The sequence below is a fragment of the Protopterus annectens genome, chromosome 1.part1, assembly GCF_019279795.1.
Source record: "Protopterus annectens isolate FY-2018-M chromosome 1.part1, PAN1.0, whole genome shotgun sequence".
Taxonomy (NCBI): Eukaryota; Metazoa; Chordata; order Ceratodontiformes; family Protopteridae; genus Protopterus; species Protopterus annectens.
In genome coordinates this window covers 467,464,298-467,490,466 of record NC_056726.1, presented here as the reverse complement: position 1 = coordinate 467,490,466, position 26,169 = coordinate 467,464,298, and the positions used below count along the sequence as shown (strand labels likewise).

At 41.5% G+C, this 26,169-nt stretch overlaps 1 protein-coding gene across 1 annotated transcript in view; it reads left to right on the top strand.

Annotated features, from left to right (window-relative positions):
* The window catches only part of URB2 (URB2 ribosome biogenesis homolog), a 217,685-nt gene that overhangs the window by 27,959 nt on the left and 163,557 nt on the right, over nt 1-26,169 (top strand). The window contains exon 4 of the mRNA XM_044087101.1: nt 8,343-8,585. Within this exon, the coding sequence (XP_043943036.1) occupies nt 8,343-8,585 (243 nt within the window). The remainder of the gene's footprint in view (nt 1-8,342; nt 8,586-26,169) is intronic.

The following is a 26,169-nucleotide window of genomic DNA, read 5'->3' as shown; positions in this document are numbered from 1 at the left end:
ACAGCAGGGTGACAGAGGCCAGTTCTCTGGTCAGCCATGCCAGCACTCCTGAAAGGAGACCCGGCTGTCTGACTCTGGAGGCAGTCAGGGGTCACTTATCTTTGTACCCAGAAGCCTGGCTAAGCATAACATCTGATACCTGGGTACAAAGCATCATTTCCAGAGGGTATTTCATACTGTTCTCTTCCTCTCCCACTCATGTCAACAGAATCCCGGATGTTCCTCCCAGTCTCGGGGAACACGCAACTATACAGGTCCGCAAGTTGCTAGAAAAAAAGAATCGTCCAGCCAGTCCCAGCAGACCAAACAGGATTCGGAACTTACGATTCTTTTTGGTTCCAAAGAAAACAGTGGACTGGAGACCTATCTTGGACCTCAGCAGACTCAACCAATTTGTAAAAAAAAAAGAGAAGTTCTGAATGGTCACGCTTCAGGCCATTCTTCCCTTTCTAGGGAAAGGTGATTGGATGTGCTCCATTGATCTCAAGGACACGTACTACCACATAAAGATGGACAGACACCACAGAGATCACCTGCGTTTCCGGCTGGAAGCCAATCACTACCAGTTTCAAGCCCTGCCCTTTGGTCTCACTACAGCCCTCAGAGTGTTCACCAAATGCATGGCAGTGGTCACGGCTCACCTGAGGCGTCTAGGATTCCAGGTGTTTCCATATCTAGACGATTGGCTCCTTACTGCCACCACCAGGCATCAATTGATTCAGGCAGCACAATCTACTCTGACACTCTGCCACCACTTAGGCATTACAGTCAACTTCGTAAAGTCTACCTTGTCGCCATCGCAGCATACCGTCTTTAAAGGAGCAGAGTTAGATACCTCAACCACCACTCTATATCTTCCAGTCGAAAGGGTCTCAATTCTTCGCCATCATGTCAACTCATTGGTGTCGAAGAACAGAGCTACAGCTGCAGAGGTCTTAAAGGTACTAGGTTTGATGGCGGCAGCAATTCTAGCTATTCCACTCGCAAGGATGCATATGTGAATTCTTCAATGGCTCCTCTTCACTCAATGGTCTTACCAGAAATTGCTAATGAACCATATGATTCTCATAACAAACTCTTGCAAGAGGGACCTTCGGTGGTGGTTGACGTCTCTGCATGCCACAATAGGATGACCCTTTGTGCCCCCCCCCCAGTAGCCACTGTGACCACGGACGCTTCCCTGATAGGGTGGGGGGGGCATTTTCAGGGAAGGACTGCCCAAGGCACATGGACAGTTCAAGAGTCACATCTGCATATGAGTGTTCTGGAGTTGAGGGCAGTACTTGTGGCGTTGCAGTACTTTCCGGACTCTTTCTCTAGGAGCAATTGCAATGCAGACAGACAACATGTCAGTGGTCTGGTACTTGAACAAACAGGGCGGAACCAAGTCTTATCCCCTTTGTCGAGAATCCCTCGGGGTATGGCAATGGGCTGTGTCATCCCAGCATTTTCTGTTAGCAACGCACATCCCGGGAAAATCCAACGTGATAGTGGACAAGCTAAGCAGGACAATCCTGTTGCCTCATAAGTGGTCTCTCAACCAACACGTTGCGGACATGATTTTCCGCAAATGGGGCCAGCCTTGCTGCGACCTCTTTGCCAGTCCCATGAATACCAAATGCAGAAGCTACTTTGCCCTAATACCACCTCTGGGACATCCCCCAAGAGACGCACTCGTATACGATTGGCCTCCGAGTCTCCTATATGTATTCCCTCCAATTCCATTGTTACCCAGGTTTTTACAGAAAGCAAAGTCGCTGGGAAGGATTGTTATCCTTATAGCCCCCCAATGGCCTTGACAGATTTGGTTCCCTTTTCTTCACCATCTACTGGAGGATCCATGGATCCTGGACCCAGTTCCAGACCTCCTTACACACCCATCGGGGGACTTCCATCCTTCACTGCAGTCTCTAAAGCTGACTGCTTGGCTGATCCACTTCCCCAAATAACCAGGCTTCATTCACTCTCAGATGACACAAGACAAATTCTATTGTCTTCTCATAAGCCATCCACTAGAAAACTATATCACAGTAAGTGGAAAAGATTCTCCATTTGGGCCAGTATACAAAAAATTGACCCTTTCCGAGCTTCTTTATCGTCTATTTTAGAGTTTTTTACAATTAATTTTAAGGAAGGAGCAGCAGCTGCCACAGTTCGGGTTCAGTTAGCTGCCATATCTAATTTCCACCTTGGTTTGGATGGGTTAAATATTATGGCCTGTAAGTTATCTAAGGTTTTCCTCAAAGGTGTTTTTCACATGAGGCCTCCTGTCAAAACCCCTTTTTCTCCCTGGAATTTGAATTTCATGCTATCTAAAATAATTATTCCTCCCTTCGAACCAGCATCATCTTGTGATCTCAAATTTTCGTCCTGGAAAACTATTTTTCTAGTGGCCATTACTTCTGCCCGCAGAGTGTCAGAACTTCAGGCATTGTCAGAACTTCAGGCATTATCTATCGGACCTCCTTATATGATTTTTCATGCTGATAGAGTATCTCTTAGAACAAACCCCTCCTTTTTGCCTAAAGTCTGTTCTGAGTGTAATATCAATCAGGTCATTGAGTTGCCACTGTTTTTTCCCAACCATTCCAACAAATTAGAATACATGCTGCACAAACTTGACGTGCACAGACGGCTCAGATTTGATCTTGATAGAACTAAGGATATTAGAAAATCAGATCAACTTTTTGTATCCTTTTCGGAGGCCAGAAAAGGTAGACCAGTGGATAAAACAATCCTTTCAAAATGGTTATCGGATTGTATCTCATTTGTTCAAGCAACTGCTAACATACCTTTGCCACACAAAATAAAGGCTCATTCAACCAGAGCCGTTTCTACATCTTCTGCTTTTCAAGCTAAATTGCCCCTTGATAACATTTGTGCTGTAGCCACTTGGTCTAAGCCTCATACTTTATCACTCCTTACAAAGTGGATAAGGCTTCCAGGGACAGGTCTTCTTTTGGTTCTACGGTCCTGAAAAATGTACTGCCGTGAGCCACCCAGGATTGCGGGTGCTAGGGACGCTACCCATCAGTGAGAATAAATGGTGTGATTTAACAACTTCACATATAGAAGTTATGTACTCACCGTAACGTTCCATGTGAGTTGTTTATCTCGCCTTTATTCTCACGTCCCTCCCTCCATTCCCCTCCTGGCTGACAGTTGACCTAGAAGCTAGTATCATCCTGGTTGTTCAATACTTCTTTCTTGGGAAGTGCACCCCTTACAGGGGTATATATACACGCAGCAAACAAGATTTGAGGTAATTCCAGCAGTGCATCATGGGATAAGGGGCTTGGTCTCGAGCTACTGGCAAACCTTGAGTTTTGCTATCGGCTGTGTCGGAGCCGAGGATCGGCTCCGAACCCATCAGTGAGAATAAAGGTGAGATGAACAACTCACATGGAACATTATGGTGAGTACATAACTTCTTTGTAATCTCCGTGGTATCCCCGAAGTCTCAAAACAACCCACTAAAGTGTAGTGTGTGCAAAAACAAAACAGTGTAAGAAACTTCTCTGTGTGGAAGATTTTCAGTCCATATATTTCTAGCTAATCACAGTAATGCTGTACAATTATATATTTTCTTACTATGTTTTGTTTTGTTTTGACATGAGGCAAGTTTAAGTTTGCTACTACTACTACTATTGTCTGATCTGATTAATATACAAAGTATTTGAAAGTAATCCAAGCAAGGCAGGCAGTCTGTTTCAAGGATTTTCAACTGGAAACAGACTGCCTGCCTTGCTTGGATTACATTCGAATACTTAGTAATGCTGTACAATTCTATATTTTCTATTATTATTTTTTGTTTTGTTTTGACTTGACAAGTTTAAGTTCGCTACTTCTACTTCTATTGTCTGATCTGATTAATTTACAGTGATTAACTAAAAATATATGGACTGAAAATCTTCTACACAGAGAAGTTACTTACACTGTTACGTACAGTAAAATCTCAGTTAACCGGCACCCATGAGGATTGGTAGATGCCGGTTATGTGTGTGTTCCAGTTACTTGAGATATGCTTTGCAATTTTTGATTTCCGGTTGCTTGAGATGTGCTTTGGCGTTTTTGATTGGCTGATATACTGGCATAAGAGACGGTTAAAAATTGCAAAGCGGAGCAACTTCTATTCATTGCGGAACTGTGGGCTGTTTTACATGAAGTAGAAGTGTCTCCGCTTTGTGATTTTTGATGGTCAGAGAGAGAGAGAGAGAGATGTTACTGCAACACCTCCAGTTAACCCTCAACCTATTCTTGCAGTTGAAGTTCACAGTCAATTACAAATGGTCCTCCCTTCAGCCAACCCTGGACATATAGTGTTCCTAGGCTGCAGATTGAGCATCAACAAGATCTAGGCCTATCTGCCTCTGGAGAAGGTGCAGAGCCTTACAGCTTACTTCCACTACATTTCCTTCTTAAACACATGCTCAGCTAAGGAACTTCTGATGGACCTGGGTTTCATGGCAGCAACCAATCTAGTGCTCCCTCTAGCCAGATTGCATATGATGAAAATACCTGAAAACCGTATAGTCCCAAACTGGTTCTCTAGACATAGTGGTGGTGCCCCAGGTGAATCTCAATCCAGGACTTCTCTTGAGCTAGTGTCTGTGATTTGAAGGGATGTATACAGACACCCAGGATGAGTCCTGGGGGGTCTGGACAGGTATCCAGAGTATGGGGCAGTTGACAGCCCAAACTCAAGAAGAAGCAAATCAACCTGAGTTTTTTTCACATCTGGAAACTAGGCCCTGTTGAAGTATTCGCAGAAAACACCACTGTCATGTAGTACATAAGCAGTGAGGGGCCAGGTCATACCATTTATACAGACCAGTTCAGATTGCTTGGGTCCTATCTATACAGAGGAACATGTCCCTACTTAAGGTGTGTATCGCATCACAAGATAGTGTTGTAGCAGACTTACTAAGCAGGACATTGAAGAGTCTTCTGAACGGACCCTAAGCAGGCAGGTCTTTTGGGACATTCTATACAGGTGGGGAATATCTCCAATAGATTAGGTTGCCTCCGAGATCCGTAGGCAACGTCCCCAGTTTTGCACCTGGACTACTTGCCCCACAGCCTGGAAAACTGCTACTTTCTCCTTTCAGTGGAGCTAAACTTTTTTTTACTCTTTCCCTACATTCCCATTAATTCGAAAAGTATTGCTAAAGATCCAGAAAAAGAAACTAGGAATCAACTGGTTATTCCTTTTGGATATTCTTCTGGAAAAGGAAGCATTGGTTCCCTCATCCTTTTCATCTACCCAGTGGCATTCACCACAGACCACCTGAAAAGATGGTTCTTGTCACATAGCAGAGGGGATCACTGTTTCATCCAAACCTGTTATCTCTAAATGTAAGCTATTGGGTGATAGAGTTCAATCTCTTTCAGCCACCAGTTTTCAGAGGATGTAGTGCAGGTTTTCCGTGAACCATAGTAACCTACCACTTGAAAATCCTATGTTGCCAAAAAGAAGAAATTTTCCTTCTGGTCATTAAAAAAAAAAAAAAAAAAAAAAGAGAAATCAGGACCCCATGAAATCAGAAGTTCTGCTTGTCATAAAGTACTAGTGTCAACTCAAGAATACAGTTCTGGCATACTCCTCCATCAAAGCCCACCTGTTAGCTGTCTCTGCCTGTCTGCTTCTTAGTCCTCCTGTTATGTCCGGGCCAGAAGTAAGACGGTTCTTCAAAGAAATACTGCATACTAGAATCCCACCCTCCAAGGAAGCCCATGCCCTCTCCTTGGGCTTGCAGCTTCTTACTGGAAAAGCTTACTTTGCCACCATTTGAACCGGCAGCTTCAGCAAATCTCAAAATCTACACCTGGAAAACTATCTTGCTTCTACCCCTCACTTCTGCTAGGAGAGTCTCAGAACTTCAGGCATGCATGGCTGTTCCACTGTTACTTATTTTTCACAAGGACAGGGTGTCCCTGAGGGTTGATCCTTTCTTTGTGCCTAAGGCGGTGAATGAGCTCTATGTCAACCAGGCCATCAACCTGCTTTCTTTCTTTCCTTCTTAACCCACTGGGGGGGGGGTGACTCCTGCACTCCTAGATGTACACAGACAGCTGAGATTTTATTTGGATACAACTAAATCTAGTTGCTAGTCAGATGAACTGTTTGTCTCATGAATTCCAAACTATACCAGCCAGTATCTAAGCAAACCTTTGCAAGCTGGATCTCTAAGTCCATCTCCTTTTGTTACACTATGGCAAATCCTTGCCCACCTGCCCTCAAGCTTACTCTACCAGGGCAGTGGTGTCCTCGGGGGGACCTTCTACAAAAAGGTTGATGCCAGGATAATCCTGGAAGCTGCCACCTGGTTTTCTGTATGCACTTTCAGTAGACATTACAGAATTGATGCTTTTCAAAATCCTGAGCTACATGCATTAGGTCAATTCTTTCTGAACTCTTGGACAGTTCTTCTCTCCATTAACTGTCCTCCTTTCTCTTCTCTTGATCTCTAGGAATCGCATAGCTGTTTGGAATACCCAAATAGTGAACTCAGTCCAGACATAGTACAGTTGCGCAAGAACTTAAATAACAGTAGATGTCCTACTGATCACCATTGCTCTATTTCTTTACACCCTCTTTTCCCCTTTGGATGCCATCCCTTGCTGCCCTCACTGAAAATGTCAGTACAGTGCTGCTTTTTACTGTTACCTTTTAAACGTGTATATATTTTTTAAGCAAATGCACCTTTAGTACATAATTATTTATTTTATGTATTTTCTTTGAAAGAATACAATAGAGTACAGTCAACCCCCCTAGCTAACTACCCTCTCTTCTCTATGGCTCACCTATTTTGTGTAACATCCAGATCGGGTCTATATTAGAACATTGAATATTTAACCGTTCGAATCACTAAAGGTCTACCTTTAGTGATCAAACTGTTAAAACATCAAATGTTCAGAAAAAAAAAAAAAAACGCTGTAAGCAGGGGGCCAAGCCCCCCTGCTACTTAAATATACCAACTCTGAGACTGCACTACATTGAAGTAAACAGAAATCTCCCCTTACTTGTTCGATGTTCTGCGGTTTCGCTATTCTCGTGTCGACAGTGTCAGATTCGACATTGTTGGCTTTTGAGAATTTAATATAGACCCTCCAAATCTCTTGTAAATCACAACTGGAGCAGTGCTATAATAAGATAGCTACATTTGTAGCTAACCTTCCATGTAGAGCTCTTTATTATGTGTTCTCAAGTAGTTCGAACTCTCACATCAACTAGTCTATACACAACTTTTCCCCCAGCTCATAAAATACTATGTAACCCCTCTGCTTGCCCTTCTGTCTCCTCAGTACTGCATCACTACCCCCCAAATCATATTCTGTGCTCTCAAGACAGAAACATGTTTGAAATCTATATACCAAAAATAAAGTATGGGACAACATCTGTACTTGCACTGCATAGCCAAACTATGAAACTGTACCCCAAAATCAGTCAAAAGTACATCAGGCCTGTGTGTATTTTAGTCCTCTCCCAGAAAGTTTTTAACTAACTAATGGCTATGCCCAGGCACCTGTCCTGTATGGTCTACATTAAGAAATAGTTTACATTATTACTAACCTTTCATCATACTGTCTGTCTATACCCTTTCAGCACTTGTCCTGTCTCCATTGTTAGTGGTGACTTGTCATATTTTTTGATTATTTCCTATCATAGTAGACTCTGCTTGTAATAATTTTGTATAAACTGATTGTCATATTTAATTGTATCACTGGTATCTCCTCATGCTTTATTGTATCCTGTATATTCCACTGTCAAATTGTATGTATATATGCATTCCAAAAACATGCAGTAGGTGGATTGGACACTCTAAATTGGCCGTGTGTGTGTGTGTGTGTGTGTGTGTGTGTGTGTGTGTGTGTGTGTGTGTGTGTGTTTGGTGTGGAAGAAATAAAGTGGCAAGGCTAGCCACCTGGCAGTGTAGACCTTGTCTCTAGATGATTTACACTGTTGAAGTGACACCCTGACCACATGTACAAAAATGGGGAAAAGGGTTGTGGATGGATGCTTTTTAATTATGTCTATACTACTGTTTAGTGTGATGTTATTTAACTCTCTGGAGCTTTTTTTCCCCTGGTCCTCTGATAAAAATGGGTATTTATTATCAAGTTGGACATTCCCGGTAAACAAATGTCAATAAATAAATAAATAGTAACTTTTTCAGTAGCTTATTGCAGTTTTACACGGGTAGGTATTTGCTTAACTGTGCTTTATATATTCTTTCCTGTCTGTATTGATGAGAGAGAAGCCAAGAGTGGTATGAATAAGAAAATATTTGATTTCTCCTGCAGCAGAAAAAATAAAACTTTTAATTTTGTTTTGCCTTTAGATGCTTATTAGGGAGGCATGCCAAGATCAGTCACTTGTTTCCACTGTTACTGTGCCAGTTCTTCAAACATTAGCAACTCTGGTGAAACAAGGGGAGGGCATTATCAGAAATCCACATCATGTGACTCTCGTGTTTGGTGCTCTTCTAACTATTCCTTTGGAGCAGCTGAAAACGGACAAGTACTATACTGTCTTTCTGGCATATCATGAAGTGCTGTTCTCTGTTCTTCAGTACCATCCTAAGGTAATGAAATTATTTATTTTTGTAAACTTGTATTACAACATTTTAAAAGTCATGAATGTGTATTGGGAAAGAGGAGGAAGTGTTTGTATAGAATATAAGTATGCAGGAGCTATATAAAAAAAAATTAAATAGTAACACCCACAAGAAGCAGCAAAAAGGGAAAAATGATCACAAAGGTTTAGAATGTAGAAATGGAAAGAAAAATCTTAAATATGCTAAACCAGAGGGATTCACAGCATATTTCCCCGACAGACAAATGTCAAAAGTATTTGCTGCAAGCCAGTTTTAATAAACAGGACCAAAAGTATTTTTTGTAGAGGCAAGCATCCCTACAACCTCCACATGTATGAGAACACCAGCAACTTCTATATACCAATTCCACAGTCACACAGCAGTGAACAAAGTATAATAGTTAATTTTTGTTATAAGTGGCTTTCAGGGGAATCTCCATTGCACTGCTGTCAGTCACTGAAACAACAATCAAGCTCTTCTCTTCCCAACCAGAGATTATAAAATAAAAGGGTATCCTCTACATAAAGCAGTATAAGAACATGTGCTGTCAAATCAAGGGGCAGGAACTCCAGTAAAGATTGGATGACTGTTGTCTTGGTTAATCGGCATCCCGTGTCTCACTGAAAGTTTCTTATAGTTGCCTTTTACAAACACATTTGATCACGTGATATAGGCAAACTTGCATTTGTGTATAAAAAAAAAAAAATTAAACTATACTAGCAAGTTCACATTTACTAACATTAACATCATATACAGTGGATATAAAATGTGTACACACCCCTGTTAAAATGCTGCGTTTTTGTGATATAAAAAATGAGACCACAGTAAATCATTTCAAAACTTTTCCCACCTTTAATGTAACCTATAACCTGTACAATTCAATTGAAAAACAAACAAATCTGTTAGGGGAAAAAATATAAAAAATAAAAACGTACAATAAGCTGGCTGCATAAGCGTGCACACTCTTAAATTAATATTTTGTTGAAGAACCTCTTGATTTTAATTACAGCATTCAGTCTTCTTGGGTAGGAGTCTTTCAGCATGGCACATCTTGACTTGGTAGTATTTGCCCACTCTTCTTTGCAAAAGTACTCCAAATCTGTCAGATTGCGAGGGCATCTCTTATGCGTAGCCCTCTTCAGGTCACCCCACAGATTTTTTATTGGATTTAGGTCTGGGCTCTGGCTGGGCCTTCTCAGCACTTATTTTCTTCTGTTGAAGCCATTCTTTTGTTGATTTGGATGTATGCTTGGGGTCATTGTCATGTTGAAAGGTGAAATTCCTCTTCATCTTCAGTTTTCTAGTAGATAACTGACAATATTTGGGACTGTTCATAATTCCCTCCACCTTGACTAGAACCCCCAGTTCCTGCTGAAGACTTGCAACCTCAAAGCATGATACTGCCACCACTGTGCTTCACTCTGGGGAATGGTATTCTTTTGGTGATGTTGAAGTGTTGCATTTGCGCCAAACGTACCTTTTGGAATTGTGGCCAAAAAGTTCAACCTTGGTCTCATCAGACCAGAACACATTTTCCCACATGCTTTTTGGAGACTTGATGTATTTTTTTGAAAATTTTAGCCAGGCCTGGATGCTTTTCTGTATAAGAAAAGGCTTCTGTCTTGCAACCCAACCCCATAGTCCAAACATATGGAGAATATGGAAGATGGTTGTAATATGTAGTATACAAACCAGTACTTGCCAGGAATTCCTGCAGCTCCTTCAGTGTTGCTGTAGGTCTCTTGGCAGCCTCCCTGACCAGTTTTCTTGTCTTTTCATCAATTTTGGAGGGATGTCCAGTTCTTTGTAACATCACTGTTGTTCCATATTTTCTCCGCTTTTTGATGACAGTCTTCACTGTGTTCAATGGTATATCCAATGCTTTGCAAATTTTTTTGTACCCTTCTCCTGACTGATACCTCTAAGCAATGAGATCCTTTGATGCTTTGTAAGCTCTCTGCAAACCATGGCTTTTGCTGTAGCAGGCAACTGAGTAAATGTCAGGAAAATCTTACTAGGACAGCTGAAATTTATTTGGGGTTAATCAGAGTCTCTTTAATTGATGGCAGGTGTGTACCAAAGAAGACTGAATGCGGTAATTAAATCAAAAGGTGCTTTAACAAAGTATTAGTTTAAGGGTGTGCACACTTATGTAACCAGCGTGTATTGTACATGTTTTTTTTTTTATATTTTTCCCCCTAACAGACTGATTTGTTTTTAAATTGAATTGTACAGATTATAGGTCACATTAAAGGTGGGAAAAGTTTTGAAATGATTTATTGTGGTTTCATTATTTTACATCACAAAACCTGGCATTTGAACAGGGGTGTGTATACTTTTTATATCCACTGTATATTGTTCTGTACAATGTAATCAAACCAACATTGCATAAATTGTTAAATTCCTGCCTTATCTTAAACCTTATTCCTCCTCCAAGACATTTTTCTGCACATATTGTTCCCACAGATTTCCATTTTTTCCCCTATGTAATATACAGCTACCCTTTTCTAAAGATCCTACTTCCTGTTGTTTTATGTCTGTTATATTCACTATTTCAGGTATGGTTGGTTTAGACTTTGAATTGTGTTTTCCAGTAATTGCTTTTTTTGGGAGCCACCAGAATTAAACTTAGCAAAGTATTGCTTTGTCTAAGCATTTCAGATCATGTATTCCATTTCAAAATAATAATTTCTGTAGTTACACTCATTTGCTCACTCAGTATTCCTGACCGAGTACTCTGCAGGGAATTTTTAAAGTCTGCCAACTCCTTACACTCTAAAAAAAAAAAAAAAAAAAAAAAAAAAAACATGCTCCCAGCTACCTGTTTTGTCCCCATTACACCTCTTAACATCTGCCATCTGCTACAAAAAAAAAGTCTTTGGAGTTACTTTGGGTATAAAAATACTATGCAAACAATTCCAGGCAGAATTCTTAAATCTTCTAGACGTTGCATATTTGGGAGTCCTTCTGTCTGTCCTCCCATTGTTTCTTTGTGAATTGTTTATGTAATTTCTCTTCCCAATCTTTTCTGATCTCCTGTGATTGATTCCTATATTTATTGTGCAATATTTTATATGTCTAGCTAATTATTCCTTTAACAGTAGTTTCTGTTTTAGATTCAACTAAAAACTCAACTATTGCAGGTCTTTCACTTGGGATTCCCCTGTCCCTTTCTCTTTGCCTACTCTCTGATCTCAGTCCCTGGCAATCTCTAGCCTGCAGTCCAAATATCTTGAGTTCTTCTCCTTCTGTTGCCTTTCCCTTCTCTGATTATCTGTTCCCAATACCTTGGTTCTTTACCAGCTTCCTCCTCTCTTGCCAGTTTTCTGTGTACCGCCTTCTTGCAGTCATCCCTATTGGCTGTACTGCCTACTTGCAGTTATCCCTATTGGCTGTACTGCCTACTTGCAGTCATCCCTATTGGCTGTACTGCCTAATTGCAGTCATCCCTATCGGCTGTACCGCCTAATTGCAGTCATCCCTATCGGCTGTACCGCCTAATTGCAGTCATCCCTATCGGCTGTACCGCCTAATTGCAGTCATCCCTATCGGCTGTACCGCCTAATTGCAGTCATCCCTATCGGCTGTACCGCCTAATTGCAGTCATCCCTATCGGCTGTACCGCCTAATTGCAGTCATCCCTATCGGCTGTACCGCCTAATTGCAGTCATCCCTATCGGCTGTACCGCCTAATTGCAGTCATCCCTATCGGCTGTACCGCCTAATTGCAGTCATCCCTATCGGCTGTATCTCCTTTTTGCATTCCTGTGTTGGCTTATTTCTTTTTTTAAGCACCTTTATTAAATTATCACTTAAGACACAGGGAGACATACTTTAACAGAAAAGAAAATAAACCATTTTAACTTTTTCCATTTAAATACAGTGTATGTGATATATATTTTGTGTGTTGCTATCATCAGTTCTTTATTACAAAAAAATGCTGAATTCCTGCCTTCCCTTAAACTTCAGTCCACCATTTGAACATTATTATGCATGTATTGTTCCCACAATTTCCATTTACATATGGGTAATTTGCTCCATACCTTTACTAAAGATCCCTTTTCCAGTTATTTTATCCCTTGCAATATTCCATACCTCAGATGCAGTTGGTAAAACTGATTTCTATTTTCTAGAAATTTTTTTTTTTTTTTTTTTTTTTTTTGTGGCAACTAAGAGAATTAAGCTTAAGGCCTTACTGTGTCATGGCAATTCAGATCCTGTATCCCAGTTCAAAAGAAAAATTTCATAGGATCATAGAAAGTTACTAGGCTATTTTCCCTGAGGCCCTTACAAGCCTAGCCAAAAATTTAGCCCATGTTCCCACAAGTCAGCACCCTATGCCACTTTCCAGCAGGGACATAGGTGGAATCCTAGGGATGTATTCCCCACCCCACCCAGTTATCCAGGTTGTGCTTAAAAAGGTTTAATGAGGTACTCTGCTTTACATGGTGAAGGAGTCTATTCCACAAAAGGGGGAGTCTCTGGGACACAAATCTGTCCTGCCAACAAGTCTTATTGATGTCACAGACCAGGTTGAGGTCTTGCGTCAGAGTTAATCGAGTGGAGATTGATTTGCAGATATGCGGCAGTCCCATCAGGGCGGTGTCCGAGACTGCTTTGTATGGCAATAGAGGTCACCTCTGAGGAGTCTGTAGGAGACTGAGTAGAGGGACAGGACTTTTAGCCTATCTATGTAGGGTAGATGTTTGAAGCCCTGGATTCTTCAGGTGAGGAATCTCTGTGGTCTCTCCAGCTGCTGCATGTGCTTTGCGAGGTACATGCCAAAAAGGGCATTATATTCAATAATCGGTCTTGTATGGGATGAATACAGGCTTGTTATGACCACCATGTCCCTGGATGAGATACCCTTACTAATGAGGTGGGCCATGTAGAAAGCCTTCCGTACAACGGAGGCAACATTCTGGTCAAAAGTCAGTTTATCAACCTGGGTTCCCAAGTCCCTCACGACTGATTGCATGATTAGTACCTTATTATCAATGTGATAATTTGTGGGAATGTCATTTTCCCCAAAAGGGATGATGATGCATTTTTTGGCATTCAGTTTGAGGCCATGTTTCTGGCACCAGTTATTTGTTTGGGTGAGACCCTCTTGGAGGATGTCCACATCACTAGGGGAATTGATGACAGCACTCAGCTTGCAGTCATCTACAAACTTGGTCAGCCATAGCCTACTAGATTTGGCCTGCACCTCTGAGAAGTATATCCCAAACAGCAGAGGCTCTTAGACCAATCCCTGGGGTACACCGCTTGTTACAGGTCTACTACTTGAGGTGGCTTGCACTATTTTGACTAGGTGGGTTCTATCAGTAATACAGTTTGCTATCTATCTGGTAACATATGAATCGATGCCTAGTTGAGAGAGTTTATCTATTATACCTGAGTGAGGAATGGTATCGTAGGCTTTGGCCAAGTCAATGTAGGCAGTGTGCACAGTCTTCCCCTCGTCTATGGCCTTGGTGACTGTCTCAAAGTAGTCGACCAAATTTAACAGGCATGACCTCCCCTTGACAAAACCAAACTGTGTCGGATCAAGTGTCTGGAGGTTGCCAATGTCCTTGTTAATGAGGTCCATGATAATCCACTCCATAGCCTTGCAGATCAGGCTAGTTAGGCTGATGGGTCTATATTTCCTGTATCGGTGGACACTCCACCTTTGTGCAAAGGGATGACAGTAGCTGTCCTCCACTTGGTACTCTGGCTTTGGTTGAATAGGGTCCCTAATGGTGCTGCATGTTCCTGCCTGAGTTCATGTAGGATGCAGTCTGGGATGTTATCGGGTCCCATGGAGACTGTATTTTTTTGCCTTTTGAGAGGGCAGTGATGATTTGCTCCCTAGAGATAAGGGTGGGGGGCAGGTACTGGGGATGTCCTGTTTTACTGATGGGGGGCGGAGGAGTGAAGTTTTAACTGAACCCGTATGCCAGCAGGTTGGCTATATCTACAGGGTTTGTGTATGTGGTGTCCTTGACCACAAGTTCTGAGCAGATTTGGGTGCTTCCCTTGAGATCGCGGACATATGTGAAGAAAGCCTTATGATTAGTCCTTAGTAGATGTGGCCAGTTTGGACTCAGTTTGCTTTGGAGGATTTCACTAGTGCTCTTGTTTGCTTGTTCAGGCTAAGGAGAGATTGCTTCCAATTAGACGCCTGCTCCTATTTGGTCCTGGACAGCAATTCTTTCCTTTTATTATAGAATTTATTTATTGTAGCTGTCCACCAGACAAGTTGACTCTTCCTTGAGGAGGATGGTTTTGTCATGTCTGGTATTCCTGATTCCATGCAGCTATATAGATGCTCATGTACTACTTTGGTGTAAGTTTGGACATAATGCGCCAGTTTCTGTGGAGGTTTCTGTGGAGGGGGCTGTGAAGCTGTTTATTACTTCCCCTAGGAGGTTGTAATCAGATTTGGAGAAGTTTTTTTGTTTGTCCCTAGCTGGGTGGGGGTCGGTTGAGATGGTGACTTCGAAAGTGACTGGTTTGTGGTCTGATCTTACCAGGGAAGATGACACTGTAGGGATACTGCAGTGGTTACTCATGTTGGTTAATAACAAGTCCAAGATATTTTCACCTCTTGTGGGGTTGTCAACCAACTGATCCAAGGCATTTGCATTGACAAAATCAAGAAATCTCTGGGTATTTGTGTTTTGGCATGAATAATTCTTATCTGTCGTTGGATAGTTAAAGTTGCCCAGGATCAGAGTAAAGGGTTGAATCTTGATAGATTCGAAGAGGACCATATAGGTGGAGTGGGCATCTTGAGTCAGAGTTGGAGGCTTGTAGTTAGCTATGATTTAAATAGGGGTCTTGTCAATTGTTAATTGCACCTGGAATATTTCCTGTGCATCATACTGTTTCTACAGCCTACAGGTGTGTACATCATTTATATATTCAACTCCATGCCTCCTTTTATTTTGCTGCCCAAGGCTAGGGGTCTGAATGAATGATAGGATGAGTAACCTGGTATGGCTGGGGTCTCTCCGCAGCTTTGAACCAGGCCTCTGTGACTGCACAAATGTCAGTTTCTTCCAGGGTTAAGAATGCTTGCAATGAGTGCAGTTTCATGTTTTGACTCCTGGCTTTTAGCAGCATGACCTTTAATTTATGTTTTGATGCAATTTTCATGTTGGTAGTTTTGACCACATGCCATTGCCTAAAAATGGCACTATGGGGGAGGGAGGCAAGAGCCTTTGCCAGGAGCCTGAAGCCCAAGGGAGACGGATGCAGGCCATCTCTGGTAAAGCATCATAGCTTGTCAATCATGTCATCCCAGGCTGTCGGGTACTGGATCCCCTTTGAATGACACCTGAAATTTAAGTCAGTTGTTAGTCAATAATTTTCTGTTTGTATTGAGGCATCATTGTGGGTGACTGTAGAATGCTGCTTAAGGCTAGGGACATACCTGCCTGGGACACATATATGGCTCTCTTCATATAGTCCAGGGAGGTACGTCTCAAGTCGTTCACTCCAACATGGACTATGACAGAGTCATAAAAGCATCTGTTGAGAGACTTGAGTGCATTGGTGATGTGGTGGATTCTGGCACCCGACTTTTTACTTACAGCCATTTATTCACCCAGTAGTATTCTGTAGGGAATTTTTAAAATTTGCCAGCTCATTACACTCCCAAAACATATGTTCCCAATTACTATACCTCTCTTCCCCATCACACCTCCAACATTTGTCGTCTGCCTGATGAAAAATTCTTTGGTGTCTGCTTGGGGTATAAAAATATGTATACAAACACTTCCAAGCAAAGATCCTAAAGCTTCTGGACTTGATTGCATACTTGGGAGCCATACATGTGTCTTCCCATTGTTTTCTCGTAAATTGGGAAGAGAGACATGAAAAGCGATCTTTTCTAACCTTCACTGATTGATTGTTATAGTTGTCATGCAATATTTTATATGCTGTACTAGTTATCCATTTTTTATCAGCAGCTTCTGTTCTAGATTCAGCTAAAAATGCTTCCAAAGCAGGTCTTTCACTTAAAATTCTCCAGAAATTTACCTAAACACCAGAGACCTCTTAAGCATAAGGTTGCTACGCCTGGCACAGCACCCACAGCTCTCAAGACACAACACTAGTGTCTCACCAACTAGGCTGTTAAAGATGTGATACATCCAAACATAATTTTCTTGTTATTGGAGAGTCTTTAGTGAGACACACTGATGTTCCGCTCCCAGGTTGGATAAGGAGAAAGTCACAGACCGCTGTCTTCTGCCTGATGCCAGGATTTGACAGATCACACATGCACTCCAACTCACTCAACATCAAGATCTGTTATGATCCCCTCATAGTTCATGGTGAGAACGATTTGGGATGTACCTCACTGGACTGAGAGACATGATTGAGCTCTCTGAATGTGTATCCTGGGCAGGTATGTCCCAGGCCTTGAGCAGCATTTTATCCTTTCCTAGAATGATGCCACAATATAAACAAAAAATGATGGACTTTAATAATTTGCTTAGTTTCTGGTCTCATTCAAGGGGGATCCAGTTTGTCAGCCTGGAATCACATGGTTGATGGACCTCACTGTTTTTCCAGAGATGGTCTGCACCTGGCACCTTTGAGCTTTTGGCTGCTGGCTAAGGCTCTTGCCTCCCTAATAGTGCCTTTTTTAGGCAAGGTCTCAAAAAAACAAAAATTCTGACGTGAAAATATCCAGCACAAACAAAATAAGGGTTATGGTGCTGAATGCTAGGAGTTCAAACTAAAAGCTGCACTCTCTGGAAGCATTCCTTTCCTTGGATGATGTAGACATTTGTGCAGTCACAGAAACAAGTGTTTAGATACTCCACCACCTTTGGTTCTATGTACATTAAAGATAAATACTGTGCCAGAATGGTTAGACAAGATAACTCTATGGAGCTTTTCCAAGTTTAGATTACCATGGTTAAGACCCCCCTTTAAGTCATTGCTAGTTACAGGTCCCCCTCCATGAACCAAGATGCTCATGTGGCTTATTTGGCTTTACTTGAGTCAATCAAAATACAACCTAACACTGTTGTCATGGGGGATTTTAACTATCCTACCATCAACTGGGAAACCTATACGAACCCAAACTTATTCGCACAAAAGTTCCTTGACCTTGACTAAAGTGTCCTGGAACAAATTGTACAAAATCCTACAAGGAGCTCAAATATACTTGACCTAGTTCTCACCAACATGAAAGACCACTGAGCTACTGTAAGTGTAGGACCCTCATTAGTAAAATCTGATCAAAAGTCGGTCACTTTTGAAGTAGCAATAACTCCAGAACCCATCAGAGGTGAAGGCAGATTAAAAAACTTTATCAAAGCCAACTATACCCTCCTAGGGGTTAGCATAAATGATTTCCAAGCCCCAGTCCTCACAGATGGTCTTGGCAACTATACTAAAGTATAATCTGATGCCCTGTACCAACACTTATACAAATGTATAGACTTGGCTGTGCCAGATAGGACCAAAGCAAGAGTCTCAAGAAAAAACAAGCCATTGTGGTGGACGTCTCACATAAATAAATTATACAATAAGCATATGAAGCTGTTATCTAAGGATATCAAAGGGAGGTCCCAGCACTGGAAAAGTACCCTCATAAGCCTAAACAGACAAATAAGACAGCTTATAAAAATCCTGTAAGGGCAACTTCGAGAAAAATTTAGCAAATGCAGCCAAGGATAACCATTAGGCTTTGTTTAGCTACATCCATTGCCTAAAAGGTAAGATCCAGATGTGTGCTGAACTAGTGACAAATGATAGAACACACACTGATCCTGCAGAAATTGCTAAACTACTAGTGGACAGGTTTTGCGAAAATTTCTCCCCGTTCTCACCTCCAAACACATCACAAACCAAACCAGCATCTCCCCTGCCCCTGTATATCTAAAGAACAGGTAATCATAGCTCTGTCTAAGGCAAAAAATACAGCCTCTATGGGTCCTGATGGCATTCCAGGTCACATTCTAAACAAACTAAAATAGGAATTAGCAACCCCCTTAGGCATCCAATTTAACCACAGCCTGAATACAGGATTTGTCCCAGCTAAATGGAAAACCATGAATGTTATTCCCCTCCACAAGGGCAGCTTAGCAACAGATCCAGGGAATTATAGACCCATAAGCCTGACAAGACTCTGCTACAAGGCCATGGAGCATATCATCACAGACCTCATAAATAAAGGTATAGGTGACCCTTGCTGCAACCCAGTTTGACTTTGTAAAGGGTCTCTCATGCCTGTTAAACGTAGTAGACTTTCAAAAATTTGACCAGGGCCATAGATGAGGACATATTTGTGCACACAGCATATCTGGACTTGGCGAAGGCTTTTGACACAGTCCCCCTTTCAGGCATTATTGAAAAACTCACCCACCTAAATGTCAACTCTTTTGTTGTCAGGTGGGTCGCAAATTGGCTAACTCCAGCTCCAGCTCAAGGGTCAGTACTTGTCCCCCTTTTTTGGTATTTACTTCTCTGAAGTTCAGGCCAAAACAAAGGGGCTGTGGCTGACCAAGTTTGCTGACTGCAAACTTGGCACGATCGTTGACTTCCCAAATTATGTTGGTGTACTCCAATTGGTGCCAAAGCCATGGTCTCAAACTGAATGCAAAATAATGCATCATCATTCCCTTCAAGAAAAGCAATGTCCCTACTAGCTATCAAATAAACAATAATACCTTAAGTACGAATGTTGTAGTGAGGGATTTGGGCACACAAGTAGACTGTGACATAAACTTTGACCATCATGTGTCCACTGTAGTAAGAAAAGCATTCTACGTCTCACACATTTGATTAGCAAAGGATAGCGTCAGGAGCAAAAGAGATTATAACCCCCTATACTCATCCCTTAATCAGGCCCATAATGAGTATAACACCCTTTTGGTATGACCCGTATCAAGCACCTGCAGCAAGTGGAGAAACCCCAGAAAATTTTAAATAAGAATATCCAGGGTCTTCAGCATATGCCTTACACAGACAGACTGAGTCTTTGTCACTGTATTTAGTAGCATATAGACTACTTAGGGGAGACGTGCCTGGTTTACAGAGCAATCTCTGACCCCACCCTGATGAAGTTGCTGCACATCTCTAAATCAAATGGGACTAGAATTACCCACTCCTGCGACCTACATCTGGCCTGTAATTTAAATAGGACATGCTGGAGAGACAAATTCATCTTGCAGAGGTTACCACTTCTCTGGAATAGGCTACCAGCTCATGCAAAGCAGAGCTCCTGTATGACTCTGTTCAAAAGAAGCCTGGATTAATGGATGGAAAACAGCAAATTCTTGCCAGGAATAGCTCCCACATCCTTCTTGGACATGGGCATTCATTACTAATAATCTTAGGCATTGACTAGACTTTTTCTATTGAAATATAATGGGTGTAATAGGCTAAGTTTAAAATGACCCTCAGGTCAATAGCCTAGTAACCTTCTATGAACCTATTCATTTTATGGGTCTGTATTATAATATCGACATCCAAAAATGTCGAATCCCACTTGTTCGACATGAAAATGTCGAACTCCAAGGTTCCCGAACGGCCAAATCTATTTATTTCCAACAGAAACATCAACACCAGTGCCACAGAAAAACAGACCTATATTTAAGTGGGGGGCTGTGCCCCCCACACCCCCCTAACTAAATATTCTAACTCCCGAGACTGCACTACAGTCAGAGAAAGGGCAGGTGCAACAGAACAGGCAACCGTTTTCTTTCCGTTAGAGAGAAATCTGTTATTTGGCCGTTCGAGAACCTTGGAGTTTGACATTTTCGTGTCGAACAAGTGGGATTCAACATTCTAAAATGTCCATATTACAATATAGACCCAATTTTATATCTTGAAAAGACTTGAAACCGACTGAAAATGTTCCACAACACTGTGATGTCCTTTTCTGGATTTATCAAGTGCAAAATAATGTCATCTGAAAATAAGGCCAACTTTTCTTGATTACAATACCAATTATATCCTTGGGTCCCTTATTTTCTTTACCAGTGGCTATAAAAATATAAAGTAAGTAACAAAAGGGAAAGAGGACATCCCTGCCTGGTTCTTCTGCTCAAACACTGCTGATCGAAGAGGAACCCTTCCACCTCCATTTGCAGAGTTCAGATTTTTTTCACAAATGGCTGGCAAGGATGGTCCATAGCATTTGATGAAGCCGTGCTAGAACAAGCCAAGGAATACCTTTTGGTACAACAGTTGGCCATGTCTCATGTCATGGCTGCTCTTAGATTCTCTATTCCTGTTATGTTTTGGGTAACTGAAGCTTCCCAGAAGCTCCACCAGTTAGATGTGCTCCTCTTTGTAGAAGTGTATTCATTTGGGCTAAAACGTAATCCTATGCCTGCTCTCAGCCCCTTAACTTCTCCTTCAGGGAGGATTTCTGATAACACTAAATCATAAAGTTTTGGTTGCATACCACCTACCTTGTCTTTGTATTCCCTATGAAGGCTTAAGGTAATACCATACCAGTGTTCCACAGAACCTTTGTATTTTGTGAGGCACTTGCATATATAGCAAGTATTGCTAGTTGTTGCCATTTCAAGTGCTTCATATTCCACATTTGCATAATGGTTAAGCTGTTTACCTTGCAAACACAAGGTTCAGAGTTTGATTTTTACATGGGGTAATTGGCTAGGCTTAAAATGGCCCACAAGGGCAGTTAGCCTTGTACTAATCTAGGAAATTCAGCTGCATAGTGGCTTTTGAGATGTGTGTGTGTGTGTGTGTGTGTGTGTGTGTGTGTGTGTGTGTGTGTGTGTGTGTGTGTGTGTGTGTGTGTGTGTGTGTGTGTGTGTGTGTGTGTGTGTGTGTGTGTGTGTGTGTGTGTGTGTGTATATATATATATATATATATATATATATATATATATATATATACTCTGCTTAACTGTTTATTTATTATGGTAGGTTGTTGTCATTCTTATCACCAAAGATTCCTGTGTTTAGGATTATTTTAAGATTTTAATTCCCTTTCCCTTTTCAAATAGATGGAGAGCTGGGATTTGGAGAAAAATCAGAATAACAAAAACAGTTGTTAAATCAAACTAGATTAAATTGTCAAAGAACACAGTCAAAGTCCTGGAGAACTGAACATCTTCCAGTGTTTCTGAGGCAGTATTTTTATTGGTATCTGCATGGATGCTGTGAGACCATGCATGAATCAAAAAGTTTCAGCACTAGATGAACCTAGTTCTTTGTTGACTCTTTTTTTTCTGCTTACGCCTTCTGTTCTGTCATCTTATTTGGTTTCTGTATTAGGTCAGCCTTCTTTAAAAATAAATCAAATGTCAGAGTACTTTAATGTTATTTAGGTCATTACATTAAAACTGCAATGATCTGTGTCTGTGCCTTTGTTCAACCACTGACAGTCTGAGGAGAGAACACTGAGACATGAATATTCAGAGAGAGAGGTTTACTGGGGGGGGGGGGGTACACCTCCTCCTAACACAGTCACCAATGGGGAAGAGCTATCAGGCAGATGCACCTTCCTTCTTTTCAAGGTTAATACAGGAAGTATTATTCCTGTCAGCCCTCAGGGTCTTCACGAGAAAATATTTATCTTATGGGTAGCATGACTTATGAATTTTTCAAGTGGCCTTTGGGAAATTCTTGTTCACCTGATAAGATGCAGAGAAATGAAACTTCTTTATACAAAACAGAAAATATTTCCATTTAATTATACTTTTAAGAAAACTTTGCAAGCCAGTAAAGTCACTTGATTACAGACCCTGAGTAGGATGATTTGGGGCAACTGAATGCTAAAATATGCTTTGATTGACATGATTAATATAGCACATACAAGCCAGATTAATGTATCTTTATTTACATCTTGTATAGGATTTATATAAAATGTACAAGCCTGATCCTGCTATTATTTCCTTATCTACATCTAATTTTAAGTAGGAAAACTGTGCCATGGTAGTGTCCTTTTGATTAGGTTCAATGTTGGCAGATAAATATACGGGAAACTTTTTACAGATGGTACATTACCTTTTAGAAAACTTAATTATTTAGTGTGTGGAATCTTGAAAGAGCTCCATTTTGGACCAGATTTGTAAAGACTTGTGTTCATAGTAGTAATGTTACTAGCAAAACAGAAAAGTATTTACTGCAGTATACTGTTTAGATGCAAGAATGTTTGATCAACCTGTGGATGTTATTGTAGATCTTTTTAAAATTATCACTTAATATGTAGACGCACATACATTAGTAGAAAAGAAAACAAACCATATCATCACTTTTCCATTTGCTCACATTATACATATTTTTTTCTTCACAACTGTTTTTAGTCTAACATTTCATAAATTGCTAAGATGTTCTTCATGTTTCACTGTTGCAGTCATTACATTTGGGTTATCTGCTTGCAGTAGCCCTCAGTCAACCTGATCAACAAAGTCTCGGGTCCTACGTCGGTTGCTGTCTCTTCTTCCATGATGTCAGGTCGTCAGGGGTATAAAACGTGCAGCTGACGTCATTACATCAGTCTTTCTTGCCGTGTGGTACCCGAAGCAGAAGCAGTTCACAAGTGCCGGTCGGCCGACTCCTGAAAATTTCATTTTCGAGTTTCAGAACCGAAGTCTTCAACTAAAAGCTAAGTACTCCGTTGGGGAAACTTTTTCTTGCACTAAACCAATGTCAGTAAAAGTAAATAATTGCATTTCTTGTGGAAAGCAAATACCTCAAAGATTTTCATTCGTACTGTATTCCTTGCCTAGGCCCTGACCACAATGCACCTCGCTGTCGGTTTTGTGCCTTATTTAAACCACAAACTATCCATCGTCTGTATATTTGTGCTTCTAAATTTTTTTGGTGCTCAGTTCAATTATCCTGATATGTCTTTGGTAAGCCATCCTACTACCGACATTCTGAAAAAACGCAAAGCTAAAGACAGAGACAGGCCGCCCAGTTTGCCAGTACTCAGTGAGGTGCTTTCGCAGCCATGGATACTCGCTACTTCAGATTTGCAAGCCTCTACTGAGACCCATTTGGAGTCCGGTATGCCGCGAGATACTTCAACTGTGGAACCTGCGGATGTCTCTACCTTGGATGGGTCCGGAGCCGCTGTGCAGGCACCGGCTTCTGAGGGTGTATTCAGGCCTACTGACGTGCATATTAAACCAACGCCATCTTCTTCTTCAAGGCCTAAAACTCTAACCATGCCTAGAAAACTGACGCCCAGACTGCATGGTCAGGCCTCTATGCCTAAAAAACAAATAATAAGAATGACTGAAGACCTTATTACTTTAATCAGGGGAAGCCAACCTTCCCTCTCTACGAGACCTAGGACTGAGTTTGCTTATGATACTTCTGACCAGGATTCTGAAATTTCTTGTTTCCTCTGATGACCAGGATATTTACCCTTATCTACCTTTTGAGCATTCTGATGCTTAGGACTCTATTCCCTCTGCTCCCCCCCCCCCCAGAGGGTTTCTCTTTTGGTGAAATCTTGCATACTCTCAGGGAGTTGTTTTTTTTTTTTTCTTTTTTTGGGGGAAAGTCAGGATTTCTCTGATTCTAAAAAGAGGCTTAGGGATTTCTTACTCCTGCCCCAGCACAGGCCTTTAGCTATAGCTCCTGTACTGGACATTGTTGATGATGCCTTTTCGGAAACTAGCATGACCCTTGACTCTTTACCTCCTGCTTCCAGTAAACCTGATAAATATTACAGGGTTCCTGACTCTCAAGTTCCTTTTCAAAAATCCTACTGCGGATCCTGAAACCATTTTGCAGGGACCCAAGGGTATTAAAGCTACTACTGCCAAAAATCCTACCCCCTCTGATAGAGACTCCAGGGCGCTGGATAGATGGGGTAAGAAGGTATACACTTCTGCAACTTTGGCCATTAGAGCCTTAAATTGCCAGTTTCATATGTTAAAGTATCAGCAGCATATTATTAGATTGCTTAAACAGAAAATGATGTTGATTCCTGAGTGTGCTGAAAATAAGGATTTACAGGATTTTATGCATTCTGCTGAACAAGTTGGTAAACATACATTGCAATGTGGTTTTGATCCACTAGAGGCATCTTGCAGGGATGCAGTAACTGGGTCTGTACTTGGAAGGCATGCTTGGCGTAAGGAGCAATCCTTGCCAGATCATGTTAAAGTGAAATTACTGGATACTCACTTAAATCAGGACCACCTGTTTGGCAACAAGGCAGTAGAAGTTCTTAAAAAGATGGAGGAAAAAGCTAAATCTATGCAAACTGTTAAAAGATTTTTTACTAGTACAACCTCCAAGATTTAGTAGGCATTGGCCTTCTAAGAATTGGTCCTTTCCTGCCTCTCCCAGACCTTCTCATTCCAAACCCAGATCCAGCAGAGCACCCAGGCTTCAGTCCCAGGGGACGCACAGGACTAAGCAGTGGGGGGCCTCCACTTCCAAATTTGGAAGTAATAAAACTCCCCCCCATGGTAATCTGCCTCAATGACTTATTTTTAAAACTTCCAAGCAGTTCTCAACTGATTGCCCCTTTGGGGGGAAAGATTGCACTTCATGCAAAGAACTGGGGACTCATTACCCAGGACAAATAGGTTTAAATATAGTGTCCCAAGAATACTGATTTCACTTCCACACATTACCAACTCCAAGCGGTTGGCCGGCTCTACCTCCAAATCAGTGGGCAGAGGCCTAAAAGCAAGTACTCTCTCTTAAGCATAGGGGCTATTCAGTAGGTACCAGAAGAGGAAAAGGGACAAGGTTTCTACTTGAGATTTTTCCTGGTACCCAGAAAAGACCATTCATGGCGTCCTATCCTGAACCTGCCTACTCTAAACACCTTTATGTTGATTCAAAAATTCTAGATGCTTACTCTTCACCAGTTGCTTCCTATACTAAGCAAAGATGCCTGGTTGGCAACACTACATTTAAAGGAAGCATACCTGCACGTCCCAATCAGGGAATCTTGCAGAAGAGACCTACGCTTCAAAGCAGGCTACACACACTATCAGTTCTCTGCACTGCCCTTTGGCTTATCTGCTGCTGCACCCAGGGTATTCACAAAGTGCCTAGTTCCAGTCATTGCATTTTGCAGGCAAAGAAATATTCAAATATACCAATACCTAGATGATTGTCTAATTCAGGCAGAAAACTAGAACCTACATTTGAATCGTCTGGCTTTTGTACAAAGGGTGCTAACTTGTCTAGGGGACACCATAAACAAAAAGAAATCACACCTGTTACTCTGTCAACAAATTATATTCCTGGGAGCAAGCTGGAATACAACTTCCCAGATGGTTTTCCTCACGCCAGAGAAACAAATTCACTTGATATCCTACTTCAAACAAGTGGCCGCAAAAACCCTACTATCTTCAAGGCAAATGCTACAAGCCTTGGGGTTCATGGCCTCCTGCATTCTTCTAATCCCATATGCAAGACTGCATATGAGGAAACTACAATGGTATCTAAAAAGCCTATGGTGTCAACATTCTCAGGATCTAGTAGCAATGATTCCTATCATTCCTTGTCTACACCTAGAGTTCCTTTGGTGGGCAAAGGCCTGCCACCAAAACAAGGGACTACTATTCACACTACCTCTTGCCGCCCAAACCTTAACAGGCTCATCAGACTATACA